General features: G+C 42.6%; 1 protein-coding gene across 2 annotated transcripts in view; it reads left to right on the top strand.

Moving 5' to 3' along the window:
* Positions 1 to 380: 380 nt before the first annotated feature.
* The window catches only part of PLEKHG5 (pleckstrin homology and RhoGEF domain containing G5), a 40,458-nt gene continuing 16,095 nt past the window's right edge, over positions 381 to 24,743 (top strand). The window contains exons 1-9 of one of the 2 annotated variants that reach the window (XM_070759033.1): positions 381 to 603; positions 6,156 to 6,285; positions 7,571 to 7,673; positions 8,766 to 8,820; positions 9,418 to 9,509; positions 14,165 to 14,301; positions 14,825 to 14,988; positions 22,539 to 22,724; positions 24,136 to 24,312. In XM_070759033.1, the coding sequence (XP_070615134.1) occupies positions 6,243 to 6,285; positions 7,571 to 7,673; positions 8,766 to 8,820; positions 9,418 to 9,509; positions 14,165 to 14,301; positions 14,825 to 14,988; positions 22,539 to 22,724; positions 24,136 to 24,312 (957 nt within the window). In that variant the 5' untranslated portion in view covers positions 381 to 603; positions 6,156 to 6,242. Of the gene's footprint in view, positions 604 to 6,155; positions 6,286 to 7,570; positions 7,674 to 8,765; positions 8,821 to 9,417; positions 9,510 to 14,164; positions 14,302 to 14,824; positions 14,989 to 17,475; positions 18,066 to 22,538; positions 22,725 to 24,135; positions 24,313 to 24,743 lie in introns of those variants that run through there. The other variant, XM_070759034.1, reaches the window with a different exon arrangement.

Genomic DNA, 24,743 nt, shown 5'->3' with positions numbered 1-24,743 from the left:
AGGTGTGTGTTGTGTGTGTGAGTGAGGGGGGGGGGGCAAGAAATTAAAAACTCCCGGGGTATTTCTCTATCTCTGAGTCACCCCCGCCCAAATAACCCAGCCTTGGCTTGCAAGGGCACAATGCAGACGGTCTCACTACCTCCTCCAGCTGTAGCTGGCACCATTGCGCAGCGCCTCCCCACGGCTGGCTAGCCTCTCCCGGAAGCTTCTCTCCCCCCACCCCGGTTAAAATCCCTGCTAAGCCCCGGAGCCAAGCTTCCAGCCTCTCTCCGCTCGCCTTGCCAGCCAGCGGGAGGGGGGGCGGCTTCCCAAGCCGGCCGCTGGGGGAGCACCAGAGAGAGACACAGAAGCCAGCCAAGCCGGCGCGTAAAAACGCATTCAGGGCCGGGTGCGATTTAAGGCACCCGGCCAGGACGGGCTGCAAGCTCGGGCAGGCGGAGATCCGCCGGGCTCAGCTGTCGGCTGCCCTTCCTGGCTACCTCCCCCCCCCCCCACGGTCCCAATCGCCGCCGTTGAACCGAGCCGCGGGCATCCCCGGAGCTGCTGCAAGCCGCCGCATCCAAAGCGCTGCGACCCGCGCGCGGCTCGCCAAGCTCCAGCCAGGTGAGTCTTGGATGGGGGGAGGGGGGGGGGGGAGGGGTTGCTGCTTTCCGCCTTCTCCCCCCCCCCTCCGGCCTTTGTTCGCCTGCCTGCGGCCTGCCAGTCTCGCCGGCGCTGAAAGCCGAGAGGGGAGGAGGGAAAGGGTGGTGGAGATGAATCGGGGGTCTTCCAAGATCGGGCGCGTTGGTGGAAACGCGGGTCAGCCGGGGAGAAGCGATTCAGGGCTCGCAAGAAAGCAGTTGGGGAGGGGGTCCTGAGAGAGAGAGGGGAGGGGGTCTCTCTTCTGAACCCCGTCTCTCCCCCCCTTCCCAAATAAACCTGGATTTTCCTAGACACGGCTGGGGTTTTATTCATTGGACTTTTTATGTTTTGAAAGGATGAAGAGGGTAGGTGGGCAAGGAAAGAAGGCAGCGTCCCCAGAGGTTGTCTGGACAGGTTGGGGGAGTCAGAGGTCTCCTCACCCCAGCCGGGAGAGGGCAGGGGTAGTGGGGTCGTGGAGAGAGTACGGATCTTCTGTTTAGCTGGGCCCGGGTGCTACCTAAGGTTCCCAATAAAGCAGATGGGGGGATTTTGGGGTGCTGGGAAAGGAGGGGGGGTCTCCTTCTGGACGCCTCAATCCATCTCTCAACCCCCCCAATCTGTGCATGGATTGGGTTTGAAATGAGGAGGGGGTGCAGATGGATCTCTCAAGGCTGGCAACTGGCAGGCAGGCAGGAAAGAAGGAAGGAAGGAAAGTAGGTTAGAAAAAGGAAGGAAGGAAGGAGGGCTAGAAAAAGAAAGGAAGGAGGGAAGGAAGGTAGGTAGGTAGTATAACCCACCAGAGTCTGGCTGGGCAGATGGCAGAATTAGGGGTGCCCAGCCTCCACCCAGTTAAAGCCCGTTGTGTGTGTTCCTATCATATTTTATTGGCAGCTAAAGAGAGCAGACAACCCCCCCTCCCTCTTTCTGGCAGAATGGGATTTGGGAATTCTGCCCAGGCTGGTTTGGAAAGAAAACCCCCCCATAAAATCTCTTTCCAAAGGAAACAGCCAAGGGAATCAAAATTGGAACCATCAACCAAGAAGGAAGAAGATTTTGTTTCCAATTTTACCAGGGGATGTGGAGGAATGTTCTGGGGGGGGGGGGGGTTGGGAGGGTCTTTTTAAGTTTGGAAAAATGGGGGGGGGAGGCTGTCTGATCTGGATTGGCTGGGAAAAAACTGAATTTTGAAATTGGAGAAGGGGGTCATATGTTGGAATGTTGGCCAAGGTGTTTACTATGGCCTGGATGACTGAGAATCTCCATGGAAATTTGAGCAAAGTATTTGGGGCCTTTGTGTTGTGTTGTGGTGTTGTGTTATGTATGTTATGTTATGTTATGTTTTATGTTATATTATGTTATGTTATGCTATGCTATGTTATTTTGTTCTGCTCTGTTATGCTATAAGCTTTAAGAGCCGGGGTGGCGCAGTGGTTAGAGTGCAGCACTGCAGGCTCCTTCATCTAACTGCTAGCTGTAGTTCAGCAGTTCAAATCCCACCACCGGTTGAAGGTCGACTCAGCCTTCCGTCCATCCAAGGTGGGTCAAATGAGGACTCAGTTTGTTGGGAGCAAGAGGCTGATTCTGTCAGCTGCTTAGAGAGGGCTGGAAAAGCATTATGGAGTGGTAGATAAGTCTAAATGCTATTGGGAAGGAAGGAAGGAAAGAAGGAAGGAAGGTTAGAAGAAGGTTAGAAGAGCTGGGGTGGTGCAGTGGTTAGAGTGCAGCACTGCAGGCTCCTTCGGCTGAACTGCTAGCTGGAGAATCTCACCACCGGCTCAAGGTCGACTCAGCCTACCATCCTTCCGAGGTGGGTCAAATGAGGACCCAGATTGTTGGGGTTTGCAAGAGGCTGATTCTGTCAACTGCTTAGAGAGGGCTGGGGAAAAAAGCACTGTGAAGTGGTATATGTCTAAATGCTATTGCTATTGTTAAGGAAGGGAGGGAGGGAGGGAAGGTTAGAAGAAGGAAGGAAGGTTAGAAAAAGGAAGGAAGGAAGGATTGAAAAAAGGAAGGAAGTGTGAGAGAGAAAGGAATGAGAAGAGCAGCTGTAAGTCTAAAGGCTATTGCTATGCTATGCTATGCTGTATATTATTTTGTATTAAAATGTGGCCAAAAATACATCTTTATCCCGGCATATTTTATTCTTCCTTCCTTCCTTCCTTCCTTCCTTCCTTCCTTCCTTCCTTCCTTCCTTCCTTCCTTCCTTCCTTCCTTCCTTCCTTCCTTTGTATGCCACCCTGAGTTCTCGGAGAGGGGCGGCATACAAATCTAATTAATAATAATAATAATAATAATAATAATAATAATAAAAAATTTATATTAGTCTGTCTGTCTGTCTATCTATCTAATCTATCTATCTATCTATCTATCTATCTATCTATCTATCTATCTATCTATCTATCTATCTATCTATCTATCTATCTATTAGATTTGTATTCTGCCCCTCTCCGAGGAGTCTTTATTTACAGGCGATCCTTGTCTTACGAGCACAATTGAACCCAAGATTTCTGTTGCTAAGTGAAACATTTCTTGAGTGAGTTTTACCCCCCACCCCCATTTTACAATCCAGATGTTAAGGGACTCCCTGCAATTGTTCAATTTGTCAAAAGCTGTTGTTTAAAGGGAGCTTGAAAACAGCGACCTGCCAAGACTGTTTTTCACACGGAACAATCGTTTGTGGCATCTTCCGTCTCGGGGTTCAAAATTCAGGTGCTTGGCAACGAGCTCGTATTTACGACCGGTTTTTTAATTTTATTTATTTATTTATTTATTATTTATTTATTTATTTATTTATTTATTTATTTATTTATTTATTTATTTATTTATTTATTTATTTATTTATTTATTTATTTATTTATTTATCAGATTTGTATGCCACCCCTCTCTGTAGACTCGGGGCGGCTAACAACAATAATAATACAATGTAAACAAATCTAATATTTAAGTTAATTTAAAAGACCCCAATTTAAGAAACCAATCATACATACTATCATACCATGCATAAATTTTATAAGCCTAGGGGGAGGAAGAGTCTCAATTCCCCCATGCCTGATGACAGAGGTGGGTTTTAAGGAGCTTACGAAAGGCAAGGAGGGTGGGGGCAACTCTGATATCTGGAGGGAGTTGGTTCCAAAGGGTCGGGGCCGCCACAGAGAAGGCTCTCCCTCTAGGTCCTGCCAAACGACATTGTTTAGTTGATGGGACCCGGAGAAGGCCAATTCTGTGGGACCTAACTGGTTGCTGGGATTCGTGCGGCAGAAGGCGGTCCCGGAGATATTCTGGTCCGGTGCCATGAAGGGCTTTATAGGTCATAACCAACACTTTTTGCCGAGGTCACGTGATCCTCTTTTACAGGGAAGCTGCAATTGCGTAACGACCGTGTTATTAACTTCACTGCAGTCACTCGCCTAACAACTCTGGCAAAGAAAGATCGCAAAATGGGGCAAAGCTCACTTAACGATGGTCTTGCTTAACATCCGAAATTTTGGGCTCGATCGCGGTCATACGTGGAGGACGACCTGCAAGGAAAGGGGGGGCGCGGTTACAAAGGTCTGAGTGCTGGGTGCGGATCAAAACGAGTTGTTGGCGGGGATCGAACTCACAACCTTTGCAAATTGGGAACAGCCGCTTCAAATCCCTGGAGCAGGTTCGGCCCTGAGATATGGGGATAGACTAGATGGCCTCTGACGTTCCTTAGGGTGCTTTCTAAGTACAGTGGTACCTCTACCTAAGAACGCCTTTACTTACAAACTTTTCTAGATAAGAACCAGGTGTTTAAGATTTTTTGGCCTCTTCTCAAGAACAATTTTCCACTTACAAACCCGAGTCTCCGAAACTGTAACCGGAAAAGGCGGGGAGAAGCCTCCGTGGGGCCTCTCTAGGAATCTCCTGGGAAGAAACAGGGCCGGAAAAGGCAGGGAGAAGCCTCCGTGGGGCCTCTTTAGGAATCTCCTGGGAAGAAACAGGGCCGGAAAAGGCGGGGAGAAGCCTCCGTGGGGCCTCTCTAGGAATCTCCTGGGAAGAAACAGGGCCGGAAAAGGAAGGGGGGAAGCCTTCGTGGGGCCTCTTTAGGAATCTCCTGGGAAGAAACAGGGCCGGAAAAGGAAGGGGGGAAGCCTCCGTGGGGCCTCCTTAGGAATCTCCTGGGAGGAAACAGGGCCTCCACCCTCCCTGTGGTTTCCCCAATCACACACATTATTTGCTTTTACTGTGCATTGATTCCTATGGGGAAAATGGCTTCTTCTTATGAACTTTTCTACTTAAGAACCTGGTCACAGAATGAATTAAGTTCGTAAGTAGAGGTACCACTGTAGTGGAAAACACAAGGGGTTGAAGCTGAGTTCTTGAGGGCTGCGGCGATCAATGGCTGGAACTCTGCTAGAAGATGCCTCTTCCTTGACTTAAATACAAGAGAGGGCTGCCTTCATTTGCACAGCAAAGACAGCTGCTTCTTTCACAGACATCCATCGTTTGCTTGCAAGACAATGCCTCTTGCTTCACTAGCCAGCAGTTTTATTTTTGCCTCTTTCGCCTAGCTGCAAAATGATTTATCCTTCTTCAGATGCCTATGAGAGAATGCCTCTCCTTTCCCTTTCTGCGAGAGAATTTCCTTTCTTATGTCTGCGAGAGAATGACTCCTCCTTCTTGTATCTGCAGGATACTCTCTCCTGCTTCTAATATATGCGAGAGAATGCCTCTTCCTTCTCCTGTCTGCAAAATAATTTCTTGTACTTTTCATGTCTGCAAGAGAATGCCTCTTCCTTCTCATGCCTGCAAAACATTTTTTCCTGCTTCTAATGTTTGCAAGAGAATGCCTCTTCCTTCTCATGTCTGCGAGATAATTTCTTTTCTTATGTTTGCAAGAGAATGCCTCTTACTTCTTGTGTCTGCAAAATAATTTCTCCTGCTTCTTATATCTGTGAGAGAATGCCTCTTCCTTCTAACTCCTGCAAAATAAATTCTGCTGCTGCTCGTGTCTGCAAAATAATTTCTTGTACTTTTCATGTCTGCGAGAGAATGCCTCTTCCTTCTTGTGTCTGCAAAATAATTTTTCCTGCTTCTAATGTTTGCAAGAGAATGCCTCTTCCTTCTCGTGTCTGTGAGATAATTTCTTTCCTTATGTTTGCAAGAGAATGCCTCTTACTTCTTGTGTCTGCAAAATAATTTCTCCTGCTTCTTATATCTGTGAGAGAATGCCTCTTCCATCTAACGCCTGCAAAATAAATTCTGCTGCTCCTCGTGCCTGCAAAATAATTTCTGCTGCTTCTCATGTCTGCAAGAGAATGCCTCTTCCTTCTCGTGTCTACAAAATAATTTCATCTGCTTCTAATATATGAGAGAGAATGCCTCTTCCTTCATGTGAATATCCTTCAGAAGGCTTGCTCTGTTTACCCCTATTGACCGAACAGCTCCATTGACTAAATTTCTACAATTAACTTTTCTGTAACTTGGAAAGTGGTCTAAAAATAAGTCCTCGTCCCCTTGCCGCCAGGAGGATTATAATTGGTAAACCTCTCCTCTGCTCCCTTCTCCAGGTCTGTTACCACGCCAAATGTGAGCAACTCGGTCACCACAGCCCCCTGCACTTGTGCGAGGAATGCGACGGGCGGATCCACGGGGCGATGCACTTTGACCGACATATCCGCTTTGACCTTCCGCCTCCAGGTGACCACCACCGAGGCCTTGCTGGCCCAGAGCTGGGCCTGGTTCTCACGCATTGGACTCTTTTATTTATTGATTTGTCAAGTGATTTTAAGCGACAACGGAGAGCATGTTTCTCAATCCATTGGCCCAGAATCGTTGATTTATGATTCAGTGAATAAAATTCAGCAAAAAATAAACTTCTTGCCTGCTTTAAGAATGGATGGACTTCAACTCCCAGAATTCCTTAGCCAGCCCTGCCTGTTTTTCTGTCTCCTACTCCCTAGAGCAGTGTTTTTCAACCAGTGTGCCGGGGCACACTAGTGTGCCGCGAGACATGGTCAGGTGTGCCGCGAAGCTCAGAGAGAAAAAAAGCATGAGAGAGAAAAAAAGAGAGAAAGAAAGCAAGAGAGAGAGAAAGCAAGAGAGAAAGAAAGCAAGAGAGAGAGAGAAAGCAAGCAAGAGAGAAAGAGCGCGAGAGAGCTAGAAAGAGAACAAGAGAGAGAGAGAAAACAAGAGAAAGAGAGAGAGAGAGAGAAAGAGAGGGAGGGAAGGAGAGAGAGAGAAAGACATAGAGGGAGGTAGGGAGGGAGGGAGAAAGAGAGCAAAAAAGAGAGGAAGGAAGGAAGAGAAAGAAAGAGGGATGGAGAGAGAGAGAAAGAAAGAGGAAGGAAGGAAGGGAGAGAAAGAGGGAGGGAGAAAGAAATAGAGTGAAGGGGAGGAAGAGAGAGAGAGAGAGGATTTTTTTGTCCAAACTTTTTTTAGCCGCCGCCCCCTCCCTGCTCAATGTGCCCCAGGGTTTTGTAAATGTAAAAAATGTGCCGCGGCTCAAAAAAGGTTGAAAATCACTGCCCTAGAGCACAGAGATCGCAGAGGAAGGGATTACAAGAGAGTAAGCATGCCTACACTCACTGCAGTGGAGAGATTGCAGAGGAAGGGATTACAAGAGAGTAAGCATGCCTACATTCACTGCAGTGGAGAGATTGCAGAGGAAGGGGTTACAAGAGACTGAGGAAAGGAATGCATTATCACCAGGGAATTCTGGGAGTTGAAGTCCACCCAGGTTAAGGCATTCAAGGTTGCGGAATCACCGCTGTAGGAATGCCAATTTTGTCCGATGCAGAATTTGCACCTCGGAATTTGCCTCGGAAGAAGCGAGCCACCGTTCATGGCCCCTGAAGCTTTTTAGGAGTAAAATACGAGAGTCAAAAGAATTGTGGTCCGATCGGAAACCTCTCCCAGTAATGTGTGAATGGGACTCTGAGTTCGAGTGCAGGGATTAACCACTCCACAACCACTTTATCTGCAGGGTCTATCCTGGCGCGTAACGTCTCCACCCGATCCTGCCCGCCACGCACTAGCCCGGCCTCCGACCTGGAAGAGGATGACGAACCGCTGATTGACGGGAGAGGGTGAGCCATTCAATTCAGCACACATCCCTGCAGTTTGGAAAGCTAGCTCCTCAGGGTCAGCCGATCTCATTTCCTGGAGAAACATAGAAGATTGATGCCAAAAAAAGACCTCCTGGTCCATTTAGCCTTATACTATTTCCTGTATTTTATCTTAGGATGGATCTATGTTTATCCCAGGCAAGTTTACATTCAGTGACTGTGGATTTACCAACCACGTATCCTGGAAGTTTGTTCCAAGCATCTACGACTCTTTCAGTCAAATAATATTTTCTCACGGTTGCTTCTGATCTTTTCTCCAACTGTCCTCAGATTGGGCCCCCTGATTCTTGGGTTCAATTTCCTATTAAAAACACTTCCCTCCTGAACCTTATTTAACCCTTTCACATATTTAAATGTTTTGATCATGTCCCCTCTTTCCCTTCTGTCCTCCAGATTAGACAGATGAAGTTCATGAAGTCTTTCCTGATCAGTTTGATGCTTCAGATCTTCCACCATTTTTGTAGCCCGTCTTCGGACCCGTTCAATTTTATCCATATCTTTTTGTAGGCGAGGTCTCCAGAACTGGACACAGTATTATTCCAAATGGGGTCCCACCAGCACTCCATACAGCGGGATTACAATTTCCCTCTTCCTGCTTGTGATACTTCTAGCTATGCAGCCAAGCATCCTACTCGCTTTCCCTACCGCCTGACCACACTGTTCACCCATTTGGAGACAGTCAGAAATCACTACCCCTAAGTCCTTCTCTTCTGAAGTTTTTGCTAACACAGAACTGCCAATACAATACTCAGATTGAGGATTCCTTTTCTCCAAGTGCATTATTTTACATTTGGAAACATTAAACTGCAGTTTTCATTACTTTGACCACTCATCTAGTAAAGCTAGATCATTTGCCATATTACAGACGCCTTCAGGAATATCAACCCTATTGCGTTTGGAAGCATTAAACTGAGCTAGCTTTCAGAAGGAATGGAAAGATTGTGGAAATATATATATTTCATCTCTGTTTTGGGAGGAACAGCCAGTTGGGCAAGAGGGAGACACCTGTGCCATATCCCCGATTATTCCATTTTCTTCCTTGTCTCTTTGCAGAGAAAAACGGAATTTAGCTCGGAAGCCCAAGAAAGGAACCCGGAGACACACCGACGTAAGATTTGTTTGATCGTACCTTGCTTCTATCCAAAATCTATAAATTGATAAATCCTCGATTTATGGCCAAACCGTTTTTTTTGCAACGTTTGAAGGGGATCCAAACTGCAGCTCTCACAATATTGTCAAGCCGATAGGGCCCCTCAGAGGTCATCTAGTCCAACCCCTGCCTCCCACCCCTCGGTGAGACCATTTCCCTCCGATAATGTCTGTCGCCTGTGGTACAGAATCGTTCAGTTTTTGAGTTGCCTATTTAAAAAAAAAAAATCAGTTCGTTTTAAGTTTAAATCTGTGAGAAAATCCTTGTGTCTCAAAGTGGGCCCCTTTAAGACAGGTGGACTTCAACTCCCAGAATCCTCCAGCCAGCTGGGGAATTCTGGGAGTTGAAGTCCATCCGTCTTAAAGTAGCCACATTTGCAAAACATTGTGCTTAACAACTTCCGTGTAAGACATTCTTAATTTTAAAAGAAACTATTTTTTTAAAAAAAACACTTTAAAAACATGTGAAAAACCTAACATACCAACTTTTTAAAACAAATAATAATAATATAAATGAAAAGGTTTTTTTTAAAAAAAGGTTATATTTCTTCTCCAGGATCCCAGCAGGGAATATTTCACTCTGAAATTTGATTTCAACGTGGACGTCGAAACGGAGATTGCTCCAGCCATGAAGAAGAAGTCTTTAGGGTGAGAACATTTTCCATTTTTCTACAGGTAGTCCTTGACTTAACAGCTGTTGGTTTAACAACCGTCCGAACTTAGGTGCAATTTGGTCAACAAATTCGGCTTTGCTTAGCGATGGAAATTCTGAGCCCAGTTACAGATCTGAGAAACTGGCTGCATATTCCCTAAATAAAATAAAATTTTTATTTTTTTATTTTTTAAAAAATAAATTTTATTAATTTCTTAAAATGGACAAAACTGACAAACATACACATAACATAGAGATGGGGTTGTATCTTCCCCCGCTTATTCTAGAAGTGAAATTTCAGTACAGAAAAAAGAATACATTAAAAAAAAATGCTTAAAGTCAACTTATTACTTTAAATGAAAAGAAAAAAATTGTTTAACTTTTTATGATAAATCTTCATACATAAACTAATTCTAGCATAACTCTTAAATCTTATCCCTATTTATTCTAACATAATACTCAAATCATATCTCTACTAATACAATTCTCTTATTTATTTATTTGTTTATTTTTACTTTTAATATTTCTTCTTGTTTATCCATATACAGTATACACTTTGTTCCATATCTCATAAAATTCTGTGTCTTCTTGATCTTTTAACCGTCTTGTCATCATATCCATTTCAGCGCAATCTAATTTTTTTTTAATAACTTCCTCCTCTTTGGGGATATTTTCCCTTTTCCAATTTTGCGCATATATTATCCTGGCCGCGGTCAAAATATGAGTAACTAAATGTAAAGTTTCTTTCTTATATTTCTGATTGGTTATACCCAGTAAATAGAATTCCGGGGTTATTTCTATCTCCTGTTTTACTATTTCTTTTATTATTCTTTCTATCATTTTCCAATAAAGCTTAACTTTACTACACGTCCACCATTGATGGTAATAGGACCCTATTTCCTTCTTACACTTCCAACATAATGGGGAAGTCTTTGGGAACATTTTAAAATATAATAAAATATTTATTAAGCGTCTTCGCTGCCCATCTCCTGTCAAAACAATGCATTAATTGTGGATAAAAATATACACCGATTACTTAGCAATAAATAAAATTAATACATTGAAAATAATAATGCATGAAAAGTGCATGTTTTCCATTTTTTTATTTTTTATTTTACAATTATCTTATCCTTTTCTTTCCATCAATCCAATTAGAAAATTTACCCCACATTGTATAGTATTCTTTTTCCTTTTCATTCTGTAACTCCAATGTAAGTTTCCTCCCTTTTACACATTCTAGTATTTTCCTAATTACCAGATCCTGGGATGGTATGTTTTCTCTTTTCCAATTTTGGGCAAAAACTAGTCGAGCCATAGTTAATATATGCATCATTAAATAATAATTAGCCTTTTCATGTTGTCCTCTAATTATTCCTAATAAATAGGTCTTGGGTATTAATTCTAGTTCATACTCTAATATCTCTTTTAACAAGTTTTGAATCATACTGCAGAATTTTCTTGTTTCTGAACATATCCACCACTTATGATAGTAAGTTTGATTTACATTTCCAACATTCATTTTTCAAATTTGGGCAAATTTTTGCTAATTTTGCCGGGGCAAAGTGCCACCGGTAAAACATTTTATATACACTGCTCAAAAAAAATAAAGGGAACCCTCAAAGAACACATCTTAGATCTGAATGAATGAAATATTCTTGAATACTTTGTTGGGTACAATTTCAGCAGGTGAAATTGATTGTCAATCAGTGTTGCTTCCTAAGTGGGCAGTTTGACTTCACAGGTTTGATTTATTTGGAGTTATATTGTGTTGTTTAAGTGTTTCTTTTATTTATTTTTTGTGCAGTATAGATTCTCTCTCTGTGGTACCAATATTGTCAATTTATAGTTATCTTTCCAAATCTTTTCCCAATCCTCTAACTCAGGGGTCCCCAAACTTTTTACACAGGGGGCCAGTTCATTGTCCCTCGAACTGTTGTAGGGCCGGACTATAAAAAAAACCCTATGAACAAATCCCTATGCACACTGCACATACCTTATTTTAAAGTAAAAAACAAAATAGAAACATAGAAACATAGAAGTCTGACGGCAGAAAAAGACCTCATGGTCCATCTAGTCTGCCCTTATACAGTACTATTTTCTGTATTTTATCTTAGGATGGATATATGTTTATCCCAGGCATGTTTAAATTCAGTTACAGTGGATTTATCTACCACGTCTGCTGGAAGTTTGTTCCAAGGATCTACTACTCTTTCAGTAAAATAATATTTTCTCATATTGCTTTTGATCATTCCCCCAACTAACTTCAGATTGTGTCCCCTTGTTCTTGTGTTCACTTTCCTAATAAAACCACTTCCCTCCTGGACCTTATTTAACCCTTTAATATATTTAAATGTTTCGATCATTTCCCCCCTTTTCCTTCTGTCCTCCAGACTCTACAGATTGAGTTCATTAAGTCTTTCCTGATACGTTTTATGCTTAAGACCTTCCACCATTCTTGTAGCCCGTGTTTGGACCCGTTCAATTTTGTCAATATCTTTTTGTAGGTGAGGTCTCCAGAACTGAACACAGTATTCCAAATGTGGTCTCACCAGCATTCTATATAGTGGGATCATAATCTCCCTCTTCCTGCTTGTTATACCTCTAGCTATGCAGCCAAGCATCCTACTTGCTTTTCCTACCGCCTGACTGCACTGTTCACCCATTTTGAGACTGTCAGAAATCACTACCCCTAAATCCTTTTCTTTTGAAGTATTTGCTAACACAGAACTGCCAATACAATACTCAGATTGAGGATTCCTTTTCCCCAAGTGCATTATTTTACATTTGGAAACATTAAACTGCAGTTTCCATTGCTTTGACCATTTATCTAGTAAAGCTAAATCATTTACCATATTACAGATGCCTCCAGGAATATCAACCCTATTGCACACTTTAGAGTCATCGGCAAATAGGCAAACCTTCCCTACCAAACCTTCCCTTATGTCACTCACAAACATATTAAAAAGAATAGGACCCAGAACAGACCCTTGTGGCACACCGCTTGTAACCTGACTCTGCTCAGAATACTCGCCATTAACAATAACTCTTTGATGTCTACGCTTCAGCCAGCTGCAAATCCATTGAACTATCCAGGGATTAAGTCCAATCTTCACTAATTTATCTATCAGCTCTTTATGTGGAACCGTACTACTAAATGGGAACATACTATTTAGAGGGGGGGGGGGAGAAATCTAAAATTCATATATGTTTATGTTTTGTTTTTAATTTTCTTTTGTTAACATCTGATTGGCTATACAAGGTTTTCTTGGTTTATAGAAAAATGTATAAAGAAAGAAGGAAGCACTTTGGCATAATGATTAATAAGTTAGAAATATAATTGGTGTTGTACTTTTGAAGGAACATTAAGGAGAGAATTTAATTAAAATAAAAGTATGTAAAAGTTTGCCCAGGTTCGCCTGGTGCTCCAGTTGCGGCCCTATTTGGACAGGGAGTCATTGCTCACAGTCGCTCATGCCCTCATCACCTCGAGGTTCGATTACTGCAACGCTCTCTACATGGGGCTACCTTTGAAAAGTGTTCGGAAACTTCAGATCATGCAGAACGCAGCCGCGAGAGCCGTCGTGGGGCTTCCAAGATTCGCCCACGTTTCTTCAACACTCTGTGGCTTGCATTGACTGCCGATCAGTTTCCGGTCACAATTCAAAGTGTTGGTCATGACCTTTAAAGCCCTCCATGGCATGGGACCAGATTACCTCCGGAACTGCCTGCTACCGCACGAATCCCAGCGACCGATAAGGTCCCACAGAGTTGGCCCTCTCTGGGTCCCGTCGACTAAACAATGTTGTTCGGTGGGCCCCAGGGGAAGAGCCTTCTCTGTGGTGGCACCGGCCCTCTGGAACCAACTCCCCCCGGAGATTAGAACTGCCCCCACCCTCCTTGTCTTTTGTAAACTACTCAAGACTCATTTATGCCGCCAGGCACGGGGGAGTTAAGATATTCCTTCCCCCTAGGCCATTACAAGTTATGCATGGTATGTTTGTGTGTATGTTTGGTTTTATAAATAAGGGTTTTTAGTTGTTTTGTTAATTGGATTTCTACATGCTGTTTTTATCATTGTTGTTAGCCGCCCCGAGTCTGCGGAGAGGGGCGGCATACAAACCCAATAAATAAATAAATAAAATAAATGTATCTGTGCTCCTGTCACTCACCCGCGGGGTTCCGGAGGCATTCTGGTCCAATGCCATGTAGGGCTTTAAAGGTCATGACCAACACTTTGAATTGTGACCAGAAACTGATCGGCAGCCAATGCAGGCCACGGAGTGTTGTAGATACGTGGGCGAATCTGGGAAGCCCCACGATGGCTCTCGCGGCTGCGTTCTGCACGATCTGAAGTGTAGCCAAAGTTGGTCATCCAAGCTATCATGGAGAAACAGAAGAAACAGTAATGTAACTATAAATATGTCTTTAAATCTGATGTTTTTGCTGCATAGTGCTTTTTACGTGGTTTGTCTTTTTTTAAAAAAAAAACCAAATAAAAATATTTTTTTTTTTAAAAAAGAAAAGAGCGTGTTTTCACACGGGAGTTTTGGGTCTGATATTCTTTGGGGGCAGATATCTGTCTGGTAAGTGCTGTCACCAGTTGAATTTCTGCCTTGTTCCCCCCCCCCCCTTCTCTATTTGGACAATCCAGGGAGGTTTTGCTTCCGGTCTTTGAACGAAAAGGCATCGATCTGTCAAAAGTGAACATTTATTTGGACCAGTCGAACACACCGCTGTCACTCAACTTTGAAGCCTATCGCTTCGGGGGACATTACCTTCGTGTGAAAGGTAATTCACCGGGATTCGATCCGCGAGTTTAACCTCACGACAGTTAGTCCTTAACTTATGTCAAGTCACTCAGGGTAGACTTCAACTCCCAGAGTTGAATTCCACCCATCTTCATGTTGCCAAGTTTGCTGTTACAAAAGGGAGGGGGGCAAAATCAAGCTGGACGGTTTTTCTGGACGTGGCGAAACTGACTCGATCGTGTTACTGTTTGGGCGAAAATTGGAAAATATCCAGATGGTGGGAGAGTAACAATGGGTTGACAACCTATTTCTGGCGAGAGATTGTTATCAAAGACAATCTATCATCATTTAATCTCCTGCCGCCTCGATCTTTTCTAATTTTCGCCCAAACACAAAACGTGATCTAGTCAGTTTCACCCTGCCGGAAGGAACGCCGCCACCACAATATTGAATGGTTTTCACCTGGGTCAGATCCGGATGGTTGGAGAACCGAATGGGATCTGGATCCATATTTGCAGCTGCCTCCCAAATAAAACCACGTTTTATTTCTCTCTTGTTTTCAGCCAAACCAGGAAACGATCTCAAGGTGGAAGAGGGGGTGAAGGACAACAAATCCCTGAGTTTGCCCATCCTGCGCCCGGCGGGCATCAACCCTTCCTTCCTTGTCACCCCGTCTTTGGATCGACTGGAGCAAATCTCGCTTCGCCGGGAGAGTACGGACATCGGGGTAAGTTGAGGGGCAGCTGTGGGAGGCCCCATATCCAGAAGCAGATGGATCAGAGTCTGAGAGCAGGAGCTGAATTCAGGGCTGCTGTCTGTGGAATGGACTACCTTGTCTGGGTATTGTTCCCTTATCGGCCGAGGTGGAGAATGCCTACCGTATTTTTCAGAATGTAAGATGCACCAGAGTATAAGAATGCACCTTAGTTTGGGGGGGGAGGAAAATAGGGGGGAAAATATGCTTAGCAAGTATTCATCTGGCTATCGTCCTTAGTCTGGTCAGCTTCAGCACATTATTTTATCCACTGGTTAGGGCTTTAAAAAAATCTTTATTCGGAGAGAGTAACAATGAAAGAGCTTGCAAGCCTGTAAGAGCTGGGAACATCATTAGCACCTGGAAAGAAACATTTGGAGCAAGTAGAGCAATGGAAAAAAACCCTGCAAAGACTTAGGGTTTGGAAAATATTCTTTGCAGAGAGTAACAATGAAAGAGCTTGCAAGCCAGTAAGAGCTGGGAACATCATTAGCACCTGGAAAGAGACATTTGGAGCAAGTAGAGCAGTGAAAAAAACCCTGAAAAGACTTAGGGATTGGAAAATATTCTTCACAGAGAGTAACAATGAAAGAGCTTGCAAGCAAGTAAGAGCTGGGAACATCATTAGCACCTGGAAAGAAACATTCCGAGCAAGTAGAGCAATGGAAAAAACCCTGCAAAGACTTAGGGTTTGGAAAATATTCTTTGCAGAGAGTAACAATGAAAGAGCTTGCACGCAAGAGCTGGGAACATCATTAGCACCTGGAAAGAGACATTCGGAGCAAGTAGAGCAGGGGTCACCAAACCTTTTACACAGGGGGCCAGTTCACTGTCCCTCAGACTGTTGGAGGGCCGGATTATAAAAAAAACCCTATGCACACTACACATACCTTATTTAAAAGTAAAAAACAAAATGGGAACAAATACAATATTTAAAATAAAGAAGAAGTAATAATTAATAGAATAGAATAGAATAGAATTTTTATTGGCCAAGTGTGATTGGACACACAAGGAATTTGTCTTGGTGCATATGCTCTCAACGTACATAAAATAAAATATACATTTGTCAAGAATCATGTGATACAACACTTAATGATTGTCATAGGGGTCAAATAAGCAATGAAGAAGCAATATTAATAAAAATCTTAGGATATACGCAACAAGTTACAGTCATACAGTCAACATGGGAGGAAATGGGTGATAGGAATGATGAGAAAAACTAGTAGAATAGAAGTGCAGATTTAGTAGAAAGTCTGACAGTTTTGAGGGAATTATTTGTTTAGTAGCGTGATGGCGTTTGGGAAAAAACTGTTCTTGTGTCTAGTTGTCTTGGTGTGCAGTACTCTGTAGCGACGTATACTTCTTTATTAACAAGTAAATTTAAACTTCAATCAACAAACTCCATTTCTCCTTCCTTCCTTCCCTCCCTCCTTCCTCTCCACTTCTCTCTTCCCTCTTCCTTTTCTCTCATTTGTTTCATTTTCCTCTCCCTCGTTCCTTCCCTCCATCATTTTCTCATTTTTCTCTTTCTCTTTCTCTCTCTCTCTCTTTCCATCTCTCCCTCTTCCTTTCTCTCTCCCTCTCTATATCTCCCTCTTTTTCTTTCTCTCTCTCTTCTCTCTTTCTCTCACTCCCTCTCTTTCTAACTCTCCCTCTTTGTATCTCTCACACTTTCTCTCTCTCCCCCTCTCTCTATTTCTCCCTTTCTATCTCTCGTCTTCATTTCTCTCTCCCTCCCTATTTCTCCCTCTTATTATATCGATCGGTAAAATCTCGTGTGCTGCCACGGGCCGGTTAAAAGATCTCAGCGGGCCGGATTCGGCCCGCGGGCCATAGTTTGGGGACCGCTGAAGTAGAGCAATGGAAAAAACCCTGCAAAGACTTAGGGTTTGGAAAATATTCTTCACAGAGAGTAACAATGAAAGAGCTTGCAAGCCAGTAAGAGCTGGGAACATTGTTAGCACCTAGTTAGGGCTGGAAAGAAACATTTGGAGCAAGTAGAACAATGAGAAAAAAAAACCCTGCAAAGACTTTTTGCTCGCCCTAGGCTTTTAACTCTTGGTGACCTTCAACATTTAGGGGCTTGGCTTAATATTGCAATTCTTCCTGTTGTACATTTCACTTAAAAGGCTTCTGATTATTTACGATTCAAGCCAAGAGGACAGAAATTACAATCTAATGCAATATAATATATAATTGTTTTTATTACATGTTGTAAGCCACCCCGAGTCTTCTCATAGAAATCCAATAAATAAAGAAATAAATATTCAGAAATTACTTGTCGTTGCCCCTTAGGTGAGCCGTTTGGTTCCTATTATTTAGACAGTAAATAAATTATTTTAGTGATTGATGGGCCTGTCACTGCTCCAGAACCTGACCTTTGGAGTCGATTACAAGATTACGCCCTGCCCAGTTCACCCAAGAACCAGGAAGTGCCAACACTTTGCCAGGCTGTGCCCATTTGAAAATCTATACTCAGCCTGCATCGACCAGAGCTTTGCGTGGTGAGCTTCTTGTAGCTTTGCAGCTGAGCCACTCTACTCTATCGGATGCATTTTTGGGTAAAACGAGGCTGGTTAAACCCATCATCTTCCCCACTTAAAGATCTTTTGAATTCTCCCTCCCGGCTGAGTTTGGATTCGGAACTCTGACATCTCAGCCCGAAGGATGTTCTCCGCCGTTTGGATGCTGGCAAAACAAATCCCTCCATCGAAAATCATGTAGGATTAGAGGACCCAGCCATGTTCAGTCCCAAGTGGAGAAGGTGGGACCTTCCGACCCACAGCGAATGGTCGTTGCTGCATTATGCCCGTTTCCAACATTTACTGGATGAGCCTTTTGTCCGAGAGGCGACTGTCGCACCGGGATTCGTCGCCGCTCGAATACAGCTCTATAATTCTCAAGCCGAGATTTCGGAAGTTCCTTCCCGGCTAACGAAACCAAGTAGAGATTTTTGCGGCGGTGAAGAAGAAGCTGGTCAGAGCGAACAAGAGTGTTCAGCCCGGGACAATCTGCGTGGTCAGCCTGCATGTTGGACTACCAAACAGTATGTAAGTCTCTATTTCCTGGACCATTTGGGCCTAAAAGAAATCGAAAACCTGATTTTGCTTAGCAGGGCAGGACCTGAAGCTGCTGCAGAGTTAGCCAACATTAAACCAGGTTTGCACGACACAGGTAAAGTGGCTTCTAGGTTTTTTAATGAGATGGTCACAGGCGTTGTGCAAATCCAACTTAACGTGCTGATCCAGGTCATTTTTTTAAAAAATCAAGAAAGAACCAAATGTGGCTTGGGGTATTTATTTATTTATTCCTCATCTTCCTTCCTTCCTTCCTTCCTTCCTTCCTTCCTTCCATCCATCCATCCTGTCTTATTTGTTTTCTTTTCTCTTTCCTTCTTTTTCTTCTTCCTTTTCCTCTCTTCTCCTCTCTTCTATCTCCTTTCATTCCCTCCCTCCTTTCCTTCTTTGTTTATTTTCTTCCTTTCCTTTCCCTTCCATGTTTCCTCCCTCCCTCCCTCCCTTCTTTCTTTTTCTTCCTCCCTTTCTTTTTTTCTCCTATCTTCCCCTCTCCTCTCCTTTTATTTCCTTCCCCTCTCCCTTCTTCCCACCTTTCTTTCTTTCTTTCTTTCCTATTCCTTCCTTCCCTTCCCATTTTCTCCTCCTCCTCCTCCTTCATTATCATCATTCCACAAACCATCTTCCTTCCTTCCTTTTTTTCCCTTTCTTTCTTTCCCCTCCTTCCTCTCTTCTCTCCTCTCTAATTTCCTCCTTCCCTCCCTCCCTCTTTTGTCATTCACCCACCCACTCATTTCTCTATCAAGTTTGGGGGTCTGCCAATCAAAATGTAAAAGCGTTTTTAAATAATCAAACTGATTAAAACATTTAAAAATTTTTTTTTATGTAGTGGTCCCCCTCCAAACCCTGGTGATGTTTTTTAAGCTTCTTTAAGAGACTGCTCTCTTTTCAGGCAAAGCAACTACCATCCATCCTGGGTCTTTTTAATTTACCGTAATTCAATTTATTTTGACTTCTGTGCCGCCCAATCCCGTAGGATTCAGGGATCCTCTCCCTCCTCCCTCCCTCTCTCTCCCCCTCCCCACCATGATTTAATTTTTATTTCCTTCCTTCGTGTCATAGTTCGCTTTATGGCTCTTCAGATAAACGTGGATGGTTTTACAACTTTCAATCTGCTGGTTTTATCATTTTATGGTCCTTTGAAACTCCTCTGAGTTCAGGATACAGGAGGATAGAATTGGGCCCTGAAGAGATCTTCTAGTCCAACCCCGACAATACTGGGAAAAAAGTAACGGACAATGATCCCAATGATCCCATGATCCAGATTCGGACACTAAGCCACCGGCTCACATTTGTGACGTGTTGCCACATCTTGGGGTCACATGATTCTGTTTGGCCACATTCTGACAATCAAAGTCAATAAATTCACTTAACAACCGTGTTACAAAAGTTCCCAAAACTCAATGAACGATGGTCTCGCTTAGCAGCAAAAATTTCAGACTCAAAGACTCCCCGTAAATGTTTGTTTTGGAAATAAAGGAATTTTTTTTTCTTCTTCTATATACGGTAACTTTTTTTCCCCTGGGTAATTTTTTTAAAAAATTTCTCCATACAAACTTTTTCAATACATTACAGAATACCTTCATAATATAATAAAACAAGTATCGAAGTAGTAAGCCAATTATAATTGCCCCCCCCAAGTTTATTAGTTCCCAATTAATTATTATTATTATTATTTTATTATTATTTATTGGATTTGTATGCCGCCCCTCTCCGCAGACTCAGGGCGGCCAATCCAGTATTCATCAAACCCACCAACCTTGACCTCTAATTGTATTTATTTATTATTTATTTATTAGATTTCTATGCTGCCCTTCTCGAGGCGACTCAGGGTGGCGTACAACATTAAATATAACAATATATAAGAAATCTAATAACTATAAAAAAAATTTTTTTAATTACTAAAACATTTTAAAAGACCCCATGTGCACTCACACACAGTTAATTCAATCCAATCATATCTCGTAATTTTGTCATCTTCTAGACCAGTGATTTTCAACCTTTTTTGAGCCGCGGCACATTTTTTACATTTATGAAATCCTGGGGCACATTGAGTGGCGGTGGGGGGGGGGGCACTAAAAAAAGTTTGGACAAAAAAAAATATCTCTCTCTCTCTCTTCCTCCCTTTCACTCTATTTCTTTCTCCCTCCCTCTTTCTCTCCCTCTTTCTTTCTCTCCCCTTCCTCTTTCTCTCTCTCTCCACCCCTCTTTCTTTCTCTTCCTTCCTCTTTTTTGCTCTCTTTCTCTCTCCCTCCCTACCTCCCTCTTTGTCTTTCTCTCTCTCTCCTTCCCTCCCTCTCTTTCTCTCTCTCTCTTGCTTTCTTTCTCTCTCTTTCTTTCTCTCTCTTTCTTTCTCTTGTTCTCTCTCTCTTGCTTTCTTTCTCTCTTGTTCTCTTTCTCTCTCTCGCTCTTTCTCTCTCTCGCTCACTCTTTCTCTCTCTCTCTTGCTTTCTCTCTCTCTTTCTTTCTCTCTCTCTTGCTTTCTTTCTCTCTGAGCTTCGCGGCACACCTGACCATGTCTCGCGGCACACTAGTGTGCCACGGCACACTGGTTGAAAAATACTGATCTAGATATCTAATTTTCTTCTAATTGAATTCAACCTTGATTCATCCTTTAAACCTTCTTAAATTAAGCATTATCCTTGTACAAATTCAGGCATGCCATCGTGCCTCCTCCTCCTCCTTACGTATTCTCCAAAACCCTTGCCAAAAAAAAACAACTTTATCCATTAAAAATAATAATAATAAAAAAAGAAAATTATAGACCAAAAAAAGAAAGGAAAGAAAAAGAAGAAAGAAAAAAACAAAGGAAAAAAACTCAAGTGCTATAACAATTCTTCTATCTAACTTTTATAATTTTTTATATTTCCTCTTTTTCACTCTGTCCTGCATTCGGTTCCGCGATTATATTGATCCAGCCTTGAAAACACACTTGGCTGTGTAAATTTGTCGAAGGAACAAAAACTGAAGGGTCACACCCTTTTTTAATATATATATATATATATATATATATATATATATATATATATATATATATATATAATTTTAACGTGGCAAGCAAACAGAGAGCAACAAAACAGGATGGTTGAGAGAACCCTGCATGTAGAAAGCTAGCTCTGCGAGGGGAGCCCTGCATTGCCTCCTCTTCCTCCAAAGACTTGATCTTCTCCCAGCAAGGGTTGTTGAAATTGTGGCTGATTCAAATTTAAGAGAGGGGAATTCTGGGAGTTGAAGTTCACATGCGCTTGCTGGGGGGAATGATGGGAGTTGGAGTTCTTGCATTCTGGCTGGGGAATTCTGGGAACGGAAGTCTTTATAATCTAGTTGGGGAATTAATTCTGGGAGGTTGAAGTCGCCATGCCTGAAGTTTCAAGATTGAAAAAGAGTATTAGATAGATAGATAGATTGATAGATAGATAGAAATATTATGATGGTATAGGTAGATAGATAGATAGATAGATAGATAGATAGATAGATAGATAGATAGATAGATATAGAGAAGATAGATAGAGATGATTGATAGATAAAGATGAGAGACAGAGACATGATAGAAATAGATAGATAGATAGATACATGATAGATAAATAGATAGCTGAATATAGAATATAAAAATATATGAAATGTATAGTATATATAAATAAATGAATATAAATGCAATTATGATGAGTAATATACCTTTTTTAAAAAAATGTTTATGTACTTGAGTAAAATTCAAATGTTTAAATCTAGGCAGAATTGTAACTGCTATAAAAATATTACTTTTTAAGATACAAATTCATGGCTACTTGGATAACATTTACACTATATAAGTTATAGGCAGTTTTGTAACTGCATATTTTTAAGAAAGAAATTTGTGTGTACTTGAATATTATTTACACTAGACAGACAGAATTGCAACTTATAATAATATTTAATTCTTTTTTGTTTTGCATTTCTTCTTACACTTTTTTAAAAAAAATAAAGACATTTTCGGTGTGTTTCCTTTTTAAAGAAGCTTTGCACAAGTGCATTACAATTATGCCTTTTAAAAATTATTATTTTTTAAATGAGCAGAGTGATTAGATTAGATTAGATTTATTGGATTTATATATGGGGGGAAATGTGTTAAGATCAATAAACGTAAGATGCATAGAAAACTATGCACACTCCACTTCGCAAGGGTGTGTCTAACTTTGAACCTGTAACACACTAGCCACCATTGTGGGTTGAAAGGAAGTCTTTTCTCCAAGCATCCAAACAACTAACCAACAATGATGGTTTAAGCCTCTCTGCTCCCATTTGCAAGAGAAGCGACTACCCAGATTGGAAGTTTGATATTTTTTTCTCCATTTCTTATTGCCATTTTGGGTGTGTGTGTGTGTCTTACCTCCTATCCCCCCCCAGTCTATCTGCCTCCGAGCCCCCCCCCTCAACTCTTTCTTCTCTCTCCCCCCCCCCCCCAATTTGCAGGGTCCTGGACGGCAAAGGAAGAACATGAATGAATTTCTCGGCGATGCCAGGATCCCAAATCCGGACCTTTTGCCAACCGCGGCCCCCTCCCCAGTTCCCAACGGACCGGACACACGGAAGAACCGAGCGGCCAGCCGTTTCAGCGGCTTCTTTGGGTCGGGAGGCAGCGGCAGCTCGTTCGCCAGGGTGGGTTTTACACACAGAAAGAAAGAACTGTGATCGCTTCCTGGAAGGTGGTTTCCTGGGACTTTTTCTGAGGCTCCTGAGATAGAGCCTCCCTGTGCAGGAGCAGACTATCAGGGAAAAGGCAATGGGTTGGGGAAGGGTGGTTGGAGGCAGGAGGGGGGGAGGAGGGAAGGGAATTGGGCAAAGGGGGAAAAATACAAGGGGGAGGGAATTAAATTAAACAGGTGAAGGAAATTTTCTTCCTTCCTTCCTCCCTTCCCTTATGTTTTTCCTTCGCTTTCATTTTTCTGTTTTTCCCTCCCTCCCTCTCTCCTTTACCCTCCTTGCTTTCTCTCTCCTTTCTCCTTCGTTCCCTCTTTCCCTCCTTCCTTTCCCTTCCTTTATCTTTTCTTTTTTTCCTCCTCTTCCTTCCTTCCCTACCCTTTTTCTTCCTCTCTCTCTCTCTCCTTCCTTCCCTCCCCTCTTTCCCTCCCTCCTTTCCCTTCCTTGCCCTTCCCTTATCTTCTCTTTTTCCCCTTCTCTTTCATTTTTCCTTTCTTCCCTCCTTCCCTTCCTCCCTTTCTCCTTCTCTGCCATCCTCCCTTCTTTACTCTCCTTTTCTCTCTTCCTCTTTCTCCTTCCTTCCTTGCCTCCCCTCTTTCCCTCCTTCCTTCTTTCCTTCCCCCTTCCCTCCCTTCCTTCATGTTTTCTTTTTTTCCTTCTCTTTCATTTATCCTTTCTTCCCTCCCTCCCTCCTTTATTCTTTTCTCTCTTCCTCTTTCTCCTTCCTTCCTTCCCTTCCCTCCCTTCTTTCCCTCCTTCCCCCTTCCCTCCCTTCCCTTCTGTTTTCTTTTTTCCTTCTCTTTTATTTATCCTTTCTTCCCTTCCTCCCTCCTTTATTCTTTTTTCTCTTCCTCGTTCTCCTTCCTTCCTTGCCTCCCCTCCCCTCTTTCCCTCCTTCCTCCTTCCCTCCCTCCTTCCCTTCTGTTTTCTTTTTTCCTTCTCTTTCATTTATCCGCTCTTCCTTCCCTCCCTCCTTTATTCTTTTCTCTCTTCCTCGTTCTCCTTCCTTCCTTGCCTCCCCTCTTTCCCTCCTTCCTCCTTTCCTTCCTCCTTCCCTTCTGTTTTCTTTTTTCCTTCTCTTTCATTTATCCTTTCTTCCCTCCCTCCTTTATTCTTTTCTCTCTTCCTCGTTTTCCTTCCTTCCTTGCCTCCCCTCCCCTCTTTCCCTCCTTCCTCCTTTCCTTCCTCCTTTCCTTCTGTTTTCTTTTTTTCTTTTCTTTCATTTATCCTTTCTTTCCTCCCTCCCTCCTTTATTCTGCTTTTCTCTCTCCCTCTTTCACCTTCCTCTCCCTTCCCTTCTGTCTCCTTCCTTCTATCCGTCCCTCCCTTCTCCGGTGTGGCTCTCTCTCCCCCCCCTTCCCGGCCACAGGAGCTGGACAAGGCGGAGCAGCTGGAGAGCAAGCTCCACTCCTACGGGCTCTTCGGACTCCCGCGGCTGCCTGACCAGCTGCGCTTCGACCAGGACTCCTGGGAGGACGGAGAGGAGGAGGACGAGAACGCCCTGCGCATGGAGGACAGCTGGCAGCAGATCATCCCAGGCAGCGAGGTGGGCTGGGCTCTGCCTTGTTCTTTTATTTTATTCTTTTATTGTATTCTTAATTTTTATTTCCTTGTTATTTTCTTTTATGATTTCTTAATTTAAATTTAATTTTCTTTTTCTTTTCTTTTATTCTTTTTTAAATTTTCTTTTCTTTTTCTTATTATTTTCTTTTTTTCTTGTTCTTTTTTTCTTTTATTTTCAAATTTCCTTTCCTTTCCTTTTTCTTATTATTTTATTTTCTTCTTTTATTTTCTTATTCTTTTCTTTTCTTGTTTTCTAATTTAACTTCCTTTTATTATTTTATTTTATTTTCTTATTTTTAATTTAATTTTCTTTTCTTTCTTATTATTTTCTTTTCCTTTCTTTACTTTTCACTTCTCTTATTTTCTTTTCTTTATCCCTCCCCCTCTTCCTTCCTTCCTTCCTTCCTTCCTTTC

The sequence above is a fragment of the Erythrolamprus reginae genome, chromosome 8 (genome assembly GCF_031021105.1).
Source record: "Erythrolamprus reginae isolate rEryReg1 chromosome 8, rEryReg1.hap1, whole genome shotgun sequence".
In the NCBI taxonomy this organism is placed as follows: Eukaryota; Metazoa; Chordata; class Lepidosauria; order Squamata; family Dipsadidae; genus Erythrolamprus; species Erythrolamprus reginae.
Note: the sequence above shows the minus strand (reverse complement) of the source record. Positions and strands in the feature narration are given on the sequence as shown.